This window comes from Hippopotamus amphibius, chromosome 3, assembly GCF_030028045.1.
Source record: "Hippopotamus amphibius kiboko isolate mHipAmp2 chromosome 3, mHipAmp2.hap2, whole genome shotgun sequence".
In the NCBI taxonomy this organism is placed as follows: Eukaryota; Metazoa; Chordata; class Mammalia; order Artiodactyla; family Hippopotamidae; genus Hippopotamus; species Hippopotamus amphibius.
This window is the reverse complement of record NC_080188.1, coordinates 84,635,536-84,654,494: the sequence shown is the minus strand read 5'-3', so window position 1 is coordinate 84,654,494 and position 18,959 is coordinate 84,635,536. Positions and strand designations below refer to the sequence as shown.

At 38.8% G+C, this 18,959-nt stretch overlaps 1 protein-coding gene across 2 annotated transcripts in view; it reads left to right on the top strand.

Annotated features, from left to right (window-relative positions):
- The window catches only part of DCHS2 (dachsous cadherin-related 2), a 279,417-nt gene that overhangs the window by 114,291 nt on the left and 146,167 nt on the right, over nucleotides 1–18,959 (top strand). For both annotated transcript variants that reach the window (XM_057727664.1, XM_057727665.1), the window contains exon 2: nucleotides 10,667–10,858. In XM_057727664.1, coding sequence (XP_057583647.1) covers nucleotides 10,667–10,858 — 192 coding nt within the window. The remainder of the gene's footprint in view (nucleotides 1–10,666; nucleotides 10,859–18,959) is intronic.

The following is an 18,959-nucleotide window of genomic DNA, read 5'->3' as shown; positions in this document are numbered from 1 at the left end:
TAAAAAATAATTATAAAACAAGTGTTAAGGAGGTTAGCCACTGTGTTTATTTCTAGGAGTTTTATGGCTTCAGGTCTTATGTTCAAGTCTTTAATCCATTTTGAGTATGATATTAATTTCTGTGTATGATATAAGATGGTGGTCCAGTTTCATTCTTCTGCATGTGGCTGTCCAGTTTTCCCAACACTATTTATTGAAGTGACTGTCCTTTCCCCATTATATATGCTTGGTTCCTTGTAAATAAATTGACCATATATGCATGGGTTTCTTTCTGGGCTCTCTATCCTGTTCCATTAATCTAGGTGTCTGTTTTTGTGCCAGTACCATGCTGTTTTGATTACTATAGCTTTGTAATATAATTTGAAATCAGGATGTGAGATGCCTCCAGCTTTGGTCTTCTTTCTCAAGATTGCTTTGGTTATTTGGGATCTTATGTGCTTCTGCAGAAATTTTAGGGTTGTTCTATATTTGTGAAAAATGCCATTGGAATTTTGATAGGTATTACATTGAACCTGCAGATTGTTTTGATAGAATGGACATTTCAACAATATTAGTTCTTCCAATCCATGGGCACAGAATATGTTTCTATTTATTTGCTTCAGTTTCTTTCATCAATGTCTTGTTGCTTGCAATATAAGGTTTTTCACCTCCTTGGTTAAATATATTCTTGGGTATTTTATTCTTTTTGGTGCGATTGTAAATGGAATTTTTAAAAAAATTCTCTTTCTCCTGGTTCATTATTAGTGTTTATAAATGCAACCTATTTTTGTATATTGATTTTGTATCCTGCAACTTCACTGAATTCATTTATTAGTTCTAACAATTTTTTGTTTGCTTTTAGCATTTTCTGTATATAATATAATGTCATCTGAAAATAGACAGTTTTACTTCTTCCTTTCTGATTTGATACCTTTTATTTATTTTTCTTACTTAATTGCACTGGCTAGGACTTTCATTACTATGTTGAATAAAAGTGATGAGAATGGAAATCCTTGTCTTGTTCCTGATCTTGATGAAAAGCTTTCATCAATGAGTATGATGTTAACTGTAGTCTTGTCGTATATGGCCTTTATTGTGTTGAGATACATTCCTTTTATGCCTAATTTTTTAGGAGTTTTTATCATGAATGTGTGTTGAATTTTGTGTCAAATGTTTTTTCTACATCTATTCTGATGATCACATGATTTTTATCATTCATTTTGTTAATGTAGCATATCACATTGATTGATTTGTGGATGTTGAACCACACTTGATCATGGTGCATAATTTTCTTAATGTATTATTGAATTTGGTTTGCTAATAGTTTGCATCTGTATTCATCATGGATGTTGGCCTGTAGTTTTCTTTTCTTGTACTGTCCTTATCTGTTTTTTGTATCAAGCTAATGCTGGCCTCGTAAAATGAGTTTGTAAGTGTTCCCTCCTCTGGTTTATTTACTTTAATTTTTATCCTATATGTTGCATTTTTTTGCATAAATTATTTTATATATAATTTTTTACTTGTCTTTTTTCTTTTTCACTTAATATATGTTTCTATATATAGTCATAGTTTCCATGACTACATTGAATTTTATCTTATGGATGAATTATAATTTATTTAATAATTCTTTTATTAGGGACATTTGGCTTTTAGAATGAATAATGCTACATTATATGTCTTTTATACAAATATTTGTCTACATATATTCCTAGAAATATATTAAGTGGGTCAAGGTATATTTTTAGCTTTGGGAGAATGCTTACCATGTGTATATGGTAAAAACAAAGTTACTTTCCAGATAGGCTTTACAAATGACTGCATATTCATTTCATCTTTGCCACACTTAATATATTATTTAATGACTGTCAATTTGCTATGAATTTAATGGTTGCCAATTATTTTAATGGTTGACAATTTTAATGATTGCCAGTACTTGAAACATGTTATTATTTTTCACCTATTTCACTACTAGTGAGGTTGAATATCTTACATATATTTATTCTTCGGTGAATTGTTTATTTATGTCCTTTGCCTAATTTTTTTGTAATGAGAAATCAGTATTAATTTTTAAAGAATTATTTCCATATTAACTTTTTTTTATGTTTCTTACAGATATCATAACTAATTTGCATTGAATTTTTTTGTGTGTGGTATTTTTGACATAGTGGAGTTTTAAATGGTTATGTAGTCATTCTATTGACTTTTCCCTTTGTGATTTCTGTCCATCTGTTTTAGTTTTGTAATTCCTTTTTGCTTTGAAATTTCTTTCCAATGTAAGAATCGGCTAAGAATTCCCCCATATATTCATTGTGCCTTAAATGATTTCATTGTTTACATTTAACATATCTGTGTAGAATTTATTTGGGTGTGAGGTTAATAGCAAACTTGATTTTTTCTCCATGTACTTTGCCAATTTTTCTACCTTATGTGGATAAACCCACATTTCTCAGTGGTTTGTGATGTTTTCTTTGTAATATACCAAAAATAATAGGTTAACCAGGATCTGTTTCAGGTCTTACATTTATGTTCTACTGACCTGCCTGCCAATTCTCTTTTTTTTCTTTTCAAATCACATTGGTTTTTAATTTAACACTTTCTAGTAACTCATAAAACAAGTTAACACTCCACCCTTACCCATTGGCCTCTTTTCACAAAATTTCCTTTGGCTCTTTTGTTGTTGTTATTGGCAGGGGAGGGTGGGGGAAGAGAGGGGCAATAAGTAGTGGGATTAGTGGTCTTTCAATCCTATTCCTCAATTAAGGCAATAAAAACATTATCAGAATAGTAAACTTTTTAACTTTTTTTAAACTTTTTTTAATATAAATTTATTTATTTTATTGGCTGTGTTGGGTCTTTTTTTGCTGTGTGCGGGCTGTCTTTAGTTGCAATGAGTGGGGGCTACTCTTCATTGCGGTGTGTGGGCTCCTCATTGCTGTGGCTTCTCTTGTTGCGGAGCACGGGCTCTAGGCACGTGGGCTTCAGTAGTTGCAGCACATGGGCTCAATAGTTGTGGCTCATGGGCTCTAAAGCACAGGCTCAATAGTTGTGGCGCACGGGCTTAGTTGCACGGCAGCATGTGGGATCTTCCTGCAGCAGGGATCAAACCCATGTCCCCTTTATTGGCAGGCGGATTCTTAACCACTGCACCACCTAGGAAGCCCCTAAACTTTTTAAATTTTAATTTGAGAGTATATATTCAGTTTTTTCATCTAACAGCTCTATCAGCTTCTCTGAAAATACATTTTAAAAAGTGAAAATAAAATACAGTTCTGTTTCCAATTTCTGAATAGTTCCACGTGCCTGAGGATAGTTTTCTTTTTAGTTTTCTTTTACCAGTTTTAACATTTTGGATTTTGTTCTATGATGATATAGATTGTGCTTAGGAAAAAAAAATTCCTCAGTGAGTGTTTGATGAGTGTTTTGAAATATCTTGTTGTTTTGTTGTTGTTTAGTTTTCATTTCATGATCATAAACTTAACTGTCCAATCCAGCAAGACTTGGAGAGGGACAAGGAAAAATATGGAATCCCAAGAAGTGCAGTGAGAACATAGAGATTATAGGATGATGTGAGCACACAGGGATGATGGGTGCTCTCCTGAGCTACAGAAGGAATGGTCTGGTGGTTAACACGAAACACAAGTCAAATTTATTAAAGTTGTCCACAGTGGGCATTGGTGATGTTTTCTCTGGTCTTGCCATTCCTAGCCCCATAGCGTTCCATGGCTTCCACAATACTCATGTCCTTTCATCTTGCCAGGGACCACATGCTTGCCATTCAACCACTCTGTCTTGGCAGTGCAGATGAAAAACTTGGAACCATTCATGTCGGTCCAGCATTGCTGTGGACAAGATGCCTGGGTCCCTATGCTTCAGGATAAAATGATCACCATCAAATGTCTCCTTTAGGTGGGCTTGCTGCCAGTGCCATAATGGCATGTGAAGTTAGTTACCACCTTGGCACATAAACCCTGGAATGGTTCTTTGAAAGCAGGAAACTTTATAACAAATTCCTTCTCACCAGTGCTCAGAGCACGAGAGTTTTCTGTGTGTCTTTGGAAATTTGTTTGGAAACGGCTCAAAGGAGACATGGCCCAAGAGCTTGCTGATGATGGCCATGTCAAAGAGTGTGGTGGGGGTGACTGTGGCTGGGCAGCGTGTGGAGCTCCAGGAGGGTGGCCCTGGTATCTGTAAAGCTTTGTTCTTATGTGTTTTTCCTAAAGTCAAAATAGAGAGACTAGTTATAAAAGCTGTTTCTAAGACATGCTTGCATTTTATGCACAATATTAGATTCCTTCATTCACACAACACATTTCTAGAGCATCTTTGCCATGAGCCAGGTAATACTGTTGTGGGTGCTGGGGATGTAGCAGGGAGCACGAGCCATGTAATTCCAGCAGGGATGATAAATATTACATAAGCAAATACATAAAAGCATATAATGTAGTATAAAGATACATCTCCGAAGCAAAACAAAGCAAAGTAAAAGAACAGAGAATGGCAGAGGTGAGGACGACACTCTTGTGTAAGGTGACCAGGAAAGGCCTCTGGGGGGATTAGGTGATGTTTGCAGAGACTTGAAAGAAGTGAGGGGGTAAGTTATACAAGCTGGCGCTGATCAAGGAGATCAGTGTATCCAGAGGGGAGTGAGTGAGTGAGAGAGCAGTGGGAGATGAGATCAGAGAAGGGGTCAAATGAAAGACTTGGGTTTTGTGAGCATGGGAAGCCACTGGAAGATTCTGAGCAGCAGAGTGACATGATTTGGTGTCGTTTCAGTAGTATCTCTCTGGCTGCCAGTACAGTAAGTGAATGGAGGTGCCATCCACTAAAAACCCTGGGAGAACAGCAGATTTTGGAGTGGTGGGAATTAAGAGTTCTTTTTGGTTGTAGTACATTGGAAGTGCCTATTAGTCACTTGAGAGGAGGTGTAATTGGATGATGCATGAATCTGGGGTGCAAGACCAAGTATTGGGGGAATATGTGTTGGTTTAATGTCCTGGGCCTGGGTCAGACCACTCAGGGTGTATATTAGTTTCCTAGGGCTTCTATAACAAATAATCATGAACTTCATGGCTTAAAACAATAGAAAGCATTGTTGCTTATGGTTCTGGAGGCTAGAAGTACAAAATCTAGCAGGGCCTTGGCCCCCCTGGGGGCTCTAAGGGAAAACCCCTTCTTTGTTTTTTCCAGCTTCTGATACCTGTAAAGTGCTCCTTGACTTGTAATCACATCACTCCAATCTCTGCTTCTGTGGTCACATCGCTTCCTCCTCTTCTGTCTGTGGGATATCTCTGCCTCTTCCTTACTGGATTAAGGGTTCATCTGGATAATCCAGGATAAACTTCTCTCAAAATCCTTAATCAATCCAAAAAGAAACATGTACCAAAATGTTTATTGCAGCACTATTTACAATAGCCAGGACATGGAAGCAACCTAAATGCCCATCAACAAATGAACGGATAAAGAAGATGTGGCACGTATATACAATGGAATATTACTCAGCTATAAAAAGGAATGAGATGGAGCTATATGTAATGAGGTGGATAGACCTAGAGTCTGTCACACAGAGTGAAGTAAGTCAGAAAGAGAAAGACAAATACTGTATGCTAACTCATATATACGGAATCTAAAAAAAAATGATACTGATGAACCCAGTGACAAGACAAGAATAAGGATGCAGATGCAGAGAATGGACTGGAGGACACGAGGTTGGGGTGTGGCAGGGGGTGAAGGGGAAGCTGGGAAGAAGTGAGAGAGTGGCATAGATATATATATACTACCAACTGTAAAATAGATAGCCAGTGGGAAGTTGCTGTATAACAAAGGGAGATCAACTTGATGATGGGTGATGCTTTAGAGGGCCGGGATGGGGAGGGTGGGGGGGAGTCGAGGGAGGGAGGGAATACGGGGATATGTGTATAAATACAGCTGAGTCACTTTGGTGTACCTCAAAAACTGGTACAAGAGTTTAAAGCAATTGTATTCCAATAAAAAAAATCCTTAATTACATATTTGGCAATATAAGGTAATATTCATTCTTTTATAAAATAAAGTAAAATCCACAGTTTCCAGAGATTAGGAGGTAGACATGTCATTTTGGGGACCACCCTTCAGCCCGATACAAGCAATAACTGTGGATTGAAAAGCAAAGTAGTCCCAAGACTGAGCTCCAAGGAGCTACAGTATTCAGAGGTCAGAAAAAGAATGCAGAGGCAGTGAAGAAAACTGAAGGGAGTCAGTGACATGTAGGAGGAGAAAGAGAGTCAGAGTGTGGTGTTCTGATGAAGGAGTGTTTCAATGATTAACTGTGTGACAAGCAGCTGGGTGGTATAGAAAATGAGGGCCCAACCTTGATTGTTAGACTTGGTAAGACCTGGTTGTTGGCGGACTTGCCAAAATTGTATTCGAGAGTAGCATACTTGATTCCACTGTGGTCCCCAATGCTGAATCCAGCTTCCACTGAAATATGATAATCCAGTTTTAGCTATAGTTTTAACGTGGTTGGCCAAGCGCTTCAGTGTAAAAAGTTATTTTGTGATTCCTTTTTCTCCTTTTCTTCTTTCTATTTGAAGTTCTATGTGTGAGTATGTTGTGTCGATAACCTTGTTTCTTCAAACTGGTTTATGCTTATGGTAGAAATTTTGAAAATTACAATAAGAAAAATTAAAATGAGTTAATTTTAAATTTTATTTGAACTGCAGCCATTTTTTTAGGGCTTTTTGTTTGTTTGATTCCTCATTTTTTAAATTGGACTCTGAGGCTTTTATACAGACATCACTGAATTAAGTGTGATACGATTACCCAGCAGTAGGTAAAGGACAGTGTTGCTAAAGATATATCACCCTATGACTCTGGGTTGATGTTTGGGTTTCAGGGTGCCAATGTGATTGGCTGGGCAGGTGCCCAGTTGTTGAGGAGGATACCTCCCCAAGTAGAGGAAGGCTATGCTGGTGATGGGAAGGCAAATAGATCCAATCTGTTTGCACATTATGAAAACATGTTTTCCAAGAGCCAGTGTTCTCAATTTGTCCCTGCCTCTATGACACATTCATACGGAAAAATCCTTACCCAGATGTTGAAATGAAGGAAGTGGTAAAAATTCTTTAAATTTCAGGAGGCTAATAATGGAATCAGGGAGATATTAGTATTTTATTAATATACTGCATCTTTATAATGTCTCCATTAAGTTTGTGAGAGATAAAGCAAAGGAGAACAGTTCTGAGTCAGAATAAGTTTAAAGTAAAAATGATCAAATTCCTCTCAGTCAAAAACAGGTAAATGGAGATTGAGAGGAGGAACACAAGGATGGCATTGAGGGTGATGTAACGTGGCTCTTTGAGTAGGTTCAAGGTTAAGATCCCCCCAAGATCTCCTCTAGATCCCCAGTTTAGCACCATACGATTGTGATAATAGACTCCGATCAGATGCTTCTTTCTTTGATTTAAGCTGCCATCTCTGAAGAAAGGCCCTGATTATTTACTCACTAATCAGGATTTTCTCTTGAAGTTTTGGCAAAGCCATTTCCATTTTCTATCATTTTAAATTACCTAAATTTTATGTGTAAGTCAATGGAAATTGGAAAATGTAGACCTCTTAAAAATGTCAGGTTACATGTAGACATTCAAGACCAATTATTAGTGGGTAGAATATGCTGTTTTGGTATATTAGGCCAATATTTTTAGGGAGTTGAGTGAAAACAAGGAAGGATACATTTTAACTTCATAATTCTGAAACTCAGGATCTGAACTACTAACATAAATTTAGATCAGTACTCTTATCCTATTTTTGATTCCATATATTTTGCCTTGCCAAAAGTCCAGATGAGAAAAAGGTCTTGAAAGCGGGAATAAGGAAACTTGTTTTATGTAAGTTATGTTACTTGTTAATATGTGCTATTATAGGCTGAGAATGAATTTTTGGAATTTAAAGTTCATTCTATTTATCTTCCAATCAAGCCAAAGTTATTGAGGGTACCATATGGTTTTAGAAGATATATTTGGTGTCTTTGGGAACTTGAGGCTACTAAATCATTAACAGCTGACAGAATGGAGTAGACCAAATGTACTTGGAATTCAGTTCTTTGTAGTGGGTAAATCTGTGGGTTTCCTGGTTCAGCCCATCTGATGAGAAGAATAACTCACAAACATGTTAGCTGGTTGCACAGGATGAATAATTTTGCCCAAGAATATTAGATAGATGAGAGTGAAGATAAATGTAAAAGAGTGTGTCATCAGATGAAAAAAATTAAAGAGGGAAATAATATTGCCAATCGTTAAGCATTTCCTTAGGTGCAGGCTCAGATAATTCTTTGTTGTGAGGTCTATTCTCTGCATGGTATAGCAGCATCTCTGGCTTCAACCCACTAGATGCCAGTAGCACCCTTTCCCCAGTTGTGACAATCAAAACTGTCTTCAAACAGTGACAAATATCCTCATGGGGGCAAACTTGCCTCTGATTGAGTGAGGCTACACAGGTAACCTCCAAATTCACATTCCAGGTATGTGATCGAGATAGAGTAAGATGAAGGGGCAGGCTTCTTGAGAACTTGTGCTTGTTGAACATGTTATCAGGATGGAATTTCATTTGGGCAGCATAATAATTAAGGTTAGCCTCTGCATGTATATTGTGTCGATGAAAAGTAGATTTTTTTTTCAATTCGGAGTTAAGTGAGAACAGTAGGTATTGTAGGTGATTGATTGTCTTCTACTTCACCTTCCTCCAAAAAGCCTGACAGAAATTACATACAACTACCAAAATGAAATCTGTAGTAGGATGACATTGGAGAGGCTTCTCAGAGTATGACTTTCCATTTGCTTAAATTTCACTACATAGAGAGACCACTTGGTGACTTACGTAATCTTATATGCATGTCTTCATATAGAGATGAAGTGGCACTTGTGGCAGAGACTGTATTCACCAAATGCCTGTGTGATTCTTGACTTTTCCCAGTCTCCCTCTGAGTTAGGTTGGGGCCATATAACTAGCTTTTGCCAGTGAAATGTAAGCTGAACCTAACTTCTGGGCTGAAGAAGCTAAAAACCAGAATGCCTCTTCCATTCTCTCCTCCCCTGTCATAGTGGCTTTGGGGGCCTCACCAGTACGTGTTCTATGAACCCAACAAGAGCTGCTCCTTTCCTTCGTTGTCTCTATACTCTGTTTTTATGGAACGTCTGTTAGTTGGACATGGAACTCTCTGAATTGATCTGCTTAGTTCTTTCATTTTCAACGGTCATCACTTTATTTTTCTATCTTTTGGAACTCAGTTGGAATTTAGCCACGGGGAATAGAAGATTCAGCTAAGACTCAAGAGTACAGCATCACTGTGAGTTGCCTTTCTTCATGTTAATGATATTCTGGTGAGAAAGCCACATACATATGAAGTAAGCCGTGACTTGGAATGATGTTACATATGATCTAGCAACTTCCTCCCTGAAGGAAGGTCAGGGGATTTGGAGAGTGTTTTTTCAGTAAAGGATGAAATGATGAAATGACAAGAGGCAGGATAGCGTGATTATTAGGAGTGTGTAGTCTGCTGCTCAACCGCCTGGATTTGAATCCTAATTTTGACGCTTTTCAGCTATGTGATCTTTGGCAAGTTACTTTAGTTCCCTGAGCCTGACTTTTCTCATCTGTAGAATGGAATTCATTATAGACTATAAGTATGTAATATATGTTTAGCAATTAGAATAGTACCTGTTCTGTAGCATATAGTTCTTTTTTTCTTTCTTTTTCTTCCTCTCCCTCCTCTTCTTTCTCCTTCTCCTTCTTCTTCTTTTGGTCGATCTTCCTTTAAAGTGCTTCTTTTATTGTAAGTACTATTTAGATGTTTGCTGTCACTATTATTTTGGGTTGCAAATCAAAAGAATTATACCAAGCCTATGAGCTCAAGAATATTTTGAGTTCTATAAATAGCATGTTGTATTTCTCAGTGTATACTCCCATAGTTAGTATAAATAAGTTAAGTGCTGTCATAATTCCAGTTGCTTCATTTTTCCTACCAGGCATATAACAACTGCTAACATAAATGGTATTTATGGTCAAAGAGAAAGGTGCCCTTTCCTCTGGGTGGTTACCGCTCCACGTCAGTGCACCTGTTGGCAAGCAGAGCACTGGCTGGATTCCACCCCCACACACCTACAGGGCAAGGTGCCTTTGTGTAGTGTTCAGTCTGCATGACTGTTGGGGCCCTGATGGGGGCATTACCCCGGAAGGATATCTGGCTTGGGAAATTCAAATCTCATGCTCCAGGGTGAATTCTGTCAGTTGAGTTGGATTGTGCCCGATTTCTTTGTCCTTCCCCTGTTGCTCTGAAAAGATGAGGGTGAGTTTTGAGCCCAACACTTGAAAGGCTTGGGTATGCGTGGGAATCCACAGGTATGTTATCAGGTGGTTAGCATATGGATTTAAATCCTTGAGATTGGATGAGATCACTTAGGTGTAGCAAGTGGAATAAGAAGGCAAATGGACCAAGGAACTCACACTTTCAGAAATCATGTGAAAGTATAGGAATGGGCAAAGGAGACTGAAAAGGAGACCTCACAAAGGGAGAAGGAGAGTGAGGATGAGTTGTCATAGAAGGTAAGAGAAGAGAGGGCTGCTTGGTTGTGTACATCAGGATAGTGATTCGTGAGCCATTGAAAGGTAGCACTAGCATTTCTCTTTCCTCATTGATCAACCTCTTGTCTTGTAGGTAAAAGCCTCCGATGCAGATGCAGGACTCTATGGCTTTGTTGAGTACTCTCTTTATGCCGGATTCCAAAGCTATGAAGCACCTCAGGCATTCCAGATAGACCCACATGATGGGCGAATCTGTGTTTCTCAAGATATCGACAGGGAAAGGGATCCAGCCACCTACGATCTTTTGGTGAAAGCTAAGGATGGGGTAAGTCATTATGTATGAAATTTGAAACATACTCAAAAGTGAACCACTGTGTGTGCATTAGAGAGTACCAAGGATTATCAATCAACAACTGGCCAATCTTGTTTCATAAAACACTACCTTTTTCCTTTGCTGGAGTATTTGGAAGCAAATACCAGACATTATATCATTTCATCCATAAATAATTCAATAATATCTCTAACAGATGATGACTTTTTAAAAACACAACTACAGTACATTAAGAGTAATTCTGTAATAATATCTAATATCCATTCCATTTAAAATTTACTGGATTACATAAAAATGACTTGTAATAGTTGGCATGCTTAAATCAAGATCCAAATAAATCCACAAATGGATTCAATTGCTGTATTCCTTAAATTTCAATCGGTAACTGTTAGTCCCCCACCTCTCCCCTTTACATTTTCTCCTACGGTATTTATTTTTGGAAAAAATCAGATTAATTGTCTTCTAAATTTTCCATCTTCTAATGTGGCTGATTACATCCTTGGGATTCATTTAATGTGTTCTTTTATCGTAGTTCCTATAAACTGGCATTTGGAGCCAGAGACGGATTAGTTTTGGCTTTATTTAGGTGGTGCTTCTTATTGCATCAGCAGACACACACCACTATTTCATTAGGGGTTGCAGTAGGGTGATTTTTGAATTCTGTTTTTCTTTTTGCATTGATTATCTGAAATTCTTCAATTAAGAAGAATGTTCGCTCATCAACTATTTTATTACCCTGAAATATTATTCATACAGGAAAAGCAGTATAATGCTTATTTCACTTTATTTTATCAGTTTTTAGACTAATGAGTTGGTGCGTTTACCATCTCCAAACATTACTGATGATTTTTTTCCTAGTTTGGGTATACATTCTTGGATCTTTTGTATATTTGATATGTTTTGTATGTTGCTGACCTTATCCCTTCTGATGTTGATTTTAATTGACCCATCTTGGATCAGTGGGGGCACCTTCAATTTGGCTCTTATGCTCATGTATTTCTTGGGTAAACTTTTAATCTAACGGATAAAGTGCATGCAGAAGATTGCACAAATCATTACAGCTCAGTGGATTTTTGCAAAATGAAAACATGCATAGAAGCAGATGAAGAAACATTACCAGTACCCTGGAAGCCCCTCTCTCAGCCCCTTACTGTGACCATCCCTCCCACCCTTTAAGGATGATCACTTTTGACTTCTAGCACCAAATATTACTTGCCTGTCTTTAAGCTTTCAGTGAACAGTTTCATACAGTATATGTTTTTATTGCTTCTTTAAGAGGACGTTATTTTTGAGCATCATTCCTGCTGTTGTGTGTAGAAATAGTTCATTCATTCTCATTGGTTTATATTATTCTTTTATAGGAATTTACAATGATTTTTCATCTGTTTTGTAATTGGTGGAATCCATTTTAGGCTGTGACAAATAGTATTTCTATTAACTGTCCTATACGTGTAATTTACTGAACAAATATAAGCATGTATATTGTGTGTATATTTAGGAATGGAGTTGCTATGTCATAAGAAAATCAAACAGCTTTTCAAAATAGTTATGCCAGTTTATACGCCTACCAGTTTCAGTTGTTCCACACCCTCCCCAACACTTGGTATTTAATGTCTTTTTAGTTATAGCAGTTCTGGACCTGTCTGGTAGTGTATCACATTAGAGTTTTACTTTGCCTTTCTTTGATGACTAACAAATTGAGCACTGTGTCATAAACGTATTGGCTATTTGTACAGCTTGTTTTGTGAAGTGTCTAATTCTCTACCCATTTTCTATTGTACTGTTGGCTTCTTTTAGTTATTGATTTGTATGAATTTTTTTACATTTTTTGGCATGCAAGCCCTTTGCTGGATATATTTATGCATCCATCTTGTCCAATTATGTGGCTTGCCTTTTCACTCCCTTAGTGGAGTCTTTTGAGGAACAGAAATTCTTAATTCTAATTAAACTCGGTTTATCCATTTGTTTCCTTTTACAGCTAATACTGTTTCTGTTCTTTTCAGAAGTATTTGCTTACTTTGGGGACAGGAAGTTATTCTCTTGTTTTTTCTTCCAAAAATTTTATCGTTTTACTCTTTACACTTATTATTTCAATCTAGTGGGAGTAACATTTATTTTTTTCCCATTACAGATATTCAGTTGACTCAACACCATTTACTGAAATGACCACTCTTCCCTCACTGTGCTCTAGTGTCACCTCTGTCATGAATCACATGCCTGTATATGTGTGTCTCTATTTCTGCACACCCTATTGGTCTACCTTTGTACTAGCTCCATATTCTCTTAATTATTTTAGCTTTATAGTAGGTCATGAAATCATGTATTTGTTTAGCTCTGTCCTTCATTTTCAAGATCGCCTTGGCTGTTCTGACTATTTACATTTCCAAGTACATTTTAGAAAGAGCTTATTCAATTTTTATTACATTACAGCAAAGGCAGTCTTCTATATGCACTATTCTAAACATTTTTTTCACTTAGTCTCTTTTGGAGACTTTCCTTGTTTCTTTTTTTATCTGCTTACTACTTGCTTGTGTAGATTAGTACTTCTGGCACCTTTTTTGGTCTTATCTTTCTCTTTTGAAATTAGTGGGAGAAGCTACCTGCTTAAGAATGAGTTGATGGGAAAAATTAGTCTAAATATGTTTATTACAAGTAATCATGTAGAAACTAACGTGAAAATGAAAAGTCATTTAACTCGATAAAATTACCATGATGTATTTGGTTAGATTTACCAACCCCTGTCTATGTGGTTTCAGGAATTTTTGCTTCTTTGTAAGAAAAGAAGTAGGCAGCAAAAGCAAGAGTAAACAGAGGAATTTAGATTAATTCAAGTCTATGTGATCATTTATAACTCAATATATGCATACATAAACATTTACCCAAGGCTTCAGAAATATGTTCTTAATAGACTTTCAGACAATTGTAAAAGGAGTCCTAAAATTGAATAACCAGTTTAAATCCAATACTGCAGTAGTTGAATGTTTGTTTCTAATTAGTTGGTTTCTTCGCATGATTTTATAAAAGTGCATGTAGAAATTATCTTAATAGAAATAAGATCACTTGATGCCAGAAATTTTTTACTGCCAAAAAGTAGTGCATTAATTAGAAGCATTGGCAGTGGAATAAAAAAAATCAATGCAGATATTTAATTAAAACTTCCTTGCTGCTTTCTTTCTGTTTCCATATTGAATGTACTCCACACACTTCTCTATGAAGAATGCCTTCTTTTCCTCTCAGCTCACCAGTCTCTGTTGCACCATTCAAGTTCATCTTTAACCACACCATCCCTCCATAAAGCTTTCCCATATTGAACAAAGGAGATGTTTTTTTTTTTTTCTCCAGCTAAAAGGTATTTTATTTTGAGGATAGCTAAGAAAGTATTTACAGACTGTATAGCAGCTTTTGCTAGTTTTGGAAATCAAAGAAGAGGCAAGCTTCAGGTTCATGATTGTTATGGTCTGAATGTTTGGGTCTCCCTCAAATTCATATGTTGAAATCCTAAAGCCCAAGGTGGCAGCATTTGGAGGTGGGCCCTTTGGAAGGTGATTAGGTCAGGAAGGTGGAGCCCTCATGAATGGAATTAGTGCCCTATGAAAGAGCTCCCAGTGAGCTCCTTAACCTCTTATGCCATCTGAGGACACAGCAAGAAGTTGTGGCCTTCGCCAGAACCCAGCCATGCTGGCACCCTGATCCCAGACTTCTAGCCTCCAGAACTGTAAGAAACAAATTTTTGTTGTTTATAAGCCATCCTTTGATGGTATTTTGCTATAGACAATAATGTATGTGAATATTCTGTACGATGTTTGTATGTTTAGAATAGTCTTCTGTAAAAACTTCTTGTTTTTTAGATGGAAAACCTCCAACAAAGTACAACATATTCCAGTTTTGTTAGAATAGAAACATCCTTCTTGTGGGTACTTCATATTCAAGGTTTCTTCTTCCTGTTGAGGGGATATCCTAAGCTCAGCTCTGTTATAGATGGGAGCCGGTCTGCACCCTCCCTAGTTTAACATAGATTTTATTACTATTCAGGTGGGAGTAAGGAGACAATTGCCATTGAAAAAACACTTTGTTATACTCACAGATCCCAAGAGGAGGAGCATGCCACATTACGGGAGGGAGCATACATGGTGTGTGCACAGCGAGAAGCACTGGGTCTATCAGGAGGCAGACGGAGAGAGGGAAACTTTGGGTAGGGTCCTTTACTGTGGTTTCCAAAGGAAGGAATGGGGGAGGCAGAATAAGCAGGCTTAAGTTTGGCTACATTGAATAATTTCAGTGGCCTAGAGCATAAAGTCTGTCTCTAGTTTTCTACCTGGCCGTGGGGTGATTAGGGCAAGTGAATAGTGGCCCAGAGTGTGAAAGCCAATAAAGAAGGTGGTTGGGAGTGTTGATTTACATTGAAAAAGCATTCTTGCCTGATCCTGGCTGTCCCTCCAGGACAAGCAAGGCCCCAGATGTCAAAGCATCAGGATACAGAAAAAGAAGACACAGCCAGTGCGCTGCCCTGGTGCAGAGTCTTTCCATAGAGGACAGCAAAGGGCTGACCTGAACCCGGGTACGCATCAGACTACACAGAAGAAAGTCTTTGCAGCCACCATGTTTCACTCCAGTTTCTTGGAAACAACACTCAGCCATATGCAGGGAATTCACTACACAGTTTAACTTCAGGTCCAGTGTAGCATTTTCAATCATCAAAGAAAGTTTGGGTCATGGCACGGGCTCCTCTCAGTACTTTCTTCTCCTTGGGGTCAGGCCCCCGGGGTCCCCAGGAAACTTCATTCAGTCCTGCTCAGTCCTGGGCAGAATCGACATAAGGCTAGCCAGACACCACCAGGGTGCTCCTCCCCTTCACCCTCCTCCCCACTTTCCTCTTTGGTTGTCACCTTCCTTATCTTTCTCTCTTCCTTCTGAGTCTTTTAACTCATCTCCATCATGCTCCAAGTTCACTTCCTCCAGATGCTCTCTGGTTTTGGATCCATCTCCCCAAAGTCTTGCATTCTTCCATCTTGTAGAAATCGAGGCCGTACAAGTCGTTGGGATTGAACAGGCAGTCACCTGCTTCAAACAAGCCCCATAAACATAGAGCAGCCTGTACTTTGGGACCAGTGTGATGTTGAAATGAGGACTTGGCTCCATCAGAGGCCACTGGCTTTATCTGAACCCTCCTCCTCCTTCCCGTTGCCTGGGGTGGAGGGCTTTTGTTCAATAGTGATCGTGGTCCCATCTTCAGCATCCTCCACTTTAACCCCCTCTCTGGGCTCCTGGATGCTGGTGTCCCCCCGTTCCTGTGTGTTATCACCTTTGGGTATCACTTTTTTTTTTTTTTTTTTTTGCCTCACTTACGTTTTCCCTTCTCTGACCCAGATTCCTTGAGCTGACCCACTAACCAGCAGTTCTTTGTGGTGTCACAGAAGTACAGGTTACCAAAGTAGTTGCCCTCAGGCTCTTCCCATTCCCCATCACAGCCCCCCGCCTCCCACCCCCCCCGCCTCCCCCCCCCGTCCCCCCAGCTCAAGGAGCAGTGTCTGATGATTCAGGGCCACACCTGCCTAAACGCCAGCCCTTATAGTGAGCTCTATTTCCCAGCGGGTACTCTGAGTCCACACCCCTTTGCCTTTCCTTCCTTCCTCAGACTTTAGTTGGAGTTCATATGAATGCAGGGTGTGTTTGTCCACCTTTGTTGAACTTTTCCAGGAGCCTCCACAGATGATTACAGTCTTCTGGGGAGTGATGGATCTTTGACAGCCCAGCCTGGGTGTGGTCCACTCCCTCGTGGCGACAGCTTGCTCCATGTGAACGTGCCCAGGTTAAAGGCATGTGTGTCATTGTCTTGGATGTAATCCCTTGTACCATTGTGGAAATCACCACAAAATGTTAGCTGTGTATTCCAGGCTACCATCTGATACCCGCTTTGACCTAAAGGACCTCCTGATGATTTGACTTGCTCCCAGGTCTTGGGTGCCAAACGCAGGACCCAAAGATTTGTGTGGTGAATAGGAGCAATTCATCTTTCTCAGAATGAGCAGAGAATGACACAGTCAACATTGGGGAGTGGGGGATTATGGTGTTTCTATTGTCTGAGTCTTTTTAGCATCTAGCGTCTGGAAATGGACTATCAGAGTCTCAGTGTTCCCCTCCTTCCCCATCACTTGGACACCCTCTTCTCCATCTTGGTGGCCTTCTTCTTATTCTTGCCCATCGCGAAGGACCTCAGTGGTGAGGGACCCAGGAGGGAGCTGCATTGCACACTCAGCCTGCCTGGGAGCAGGTCCTCTTGGGGGCAGACCTGGTGATGTATTTTTTTAACCTCTTTATTGGAATATAATTGCTTTACACTCTTGTACAATTTTTGAGGTACACCAAAGTGAATCAGCTGTATTTATGCATATATACCCATATGCCCTCCCTCCCACGACTCCTTCCCACCCTCCCTGTCCTAGCCCTCTAAGGCATCACCCATCATCGAGTTGATCTCCCTTGGTATACAGCAACTTCCCGCTAGCTATCTATTTTACAGTTGGTGGTGTATATATGTCTATGCTGCTCTCTCACTTCGTCCCAGCTTCCCCTTGGAGGACACGGGGTTGGTGATGTATTTTTAAAGACAAACATTAGAAGAGTCTTCCCCCACCCCCAAGTCATAGGGTGTTAACAGTTTCCTAATCTCCATCTTGTTTGGACCTAAAACTGCTTCCAGTGTTCCTGGTGTTTGCCTCAGAATGTATGACAGCAAGCAATGCATGTGTGTGTGTGTGTGTGTGTGTGTGAGAGAGAGAGAGAGAGAGAGAGAGAGAGAGAGAGAGAGATCCAGTGTGCAGTGTTTATTCTGCTGTCAGCATAATCTTTGTAAAGATTTCTTCTGTGATGAACTGTGCATTTTTACAGGGTGAAGTCTGCATCTGTCATCATTACTTTGTACAATATCTACTCACAGTACATGTTCCTAATCAAAAAGGTTGGTAAGGATGAAGATATCAAGGTCGATAATGACTTGGTAGGCTGTCCCCTGAAAGCAATCTATCTTGAGTCTGAAAAATTAATGAACCTAGGCAAGATATTTTAGGTCCAAGTTGTTGGATTCTAGGCCATAATGAATTTATTTAAAATAACAAATTGCACTTTGACAAAAGGCCTTTAACTGCACAGAATTACCTTGACAATCTATGGCTTTTCCTCTGATCCTTTCTGTTTTTAATATATGTCCTGAAAGCTCTTTGGAAGAAAATTGCTGAGAACCCATCTGCCGGTGGTTGCTGAGAGATATTTACCTATCGATAGAAGAATTTTCCTCATAAAACATCTAGATGTTCTAGGCTTCTTCTCTATTTGTCCTTGTGATGACTGTCAGTATTTTTTAAATTCAGTCACATCTTCTCTCCTACCTGTGTTAGTTCTGAAATAGTCTATTTTTGCTACTGCAGTTGCTGCTGTTTACCTTATACATACAGGTCATGGGGATGCCATAAAAGTACATAATGAAAGGAAGTAATTGGATTACACTGCAAGTCAAGTGATGTTTCACAATACTTGAATTATTCCATGCTTATATCTAATTCCTGTTTCCTTTTACCATTCATGTTCAGCAAATGAATGTTTCTTTTTTGGTATGTGTATTTATTAACATTCTACCTCTATCTTTGGTGACTTCCTGAATTCCGTAGCTGAAATATGGATCTGAGATAAAACTATTTCAACTCTATCTCGCCACTCCAGGCTTAGGGGAGAATTGTTTCAGGCTAGCAATAGAGAAAGTAAATTGACTTAGCCCTTCGCCGTTATATATACTCATGATAAATGTTGGCTGTTGAAGTTACGCTGCAGAGTTTGTGTATAATGCAAATAAATCTCTGGAAGCAACCTTGCTGAGCAAAAGGGCATGCTAATTTTTCCCTCCCCATCCCCCAGCTTTATTGAGGTGTAATTAATAAATTAAGATTGTATATACTTAAGGTGCACAGCGTGTTGTTTTGATTATATGTATACCTTGTGAAACGATGACCACAATTAAGATAATTCCCATATCCATCATCAAACATAGTGAGTGGCGAGAACACTTAAGATCTACTCTCAGCAAATTTCAAGCATACAGTAC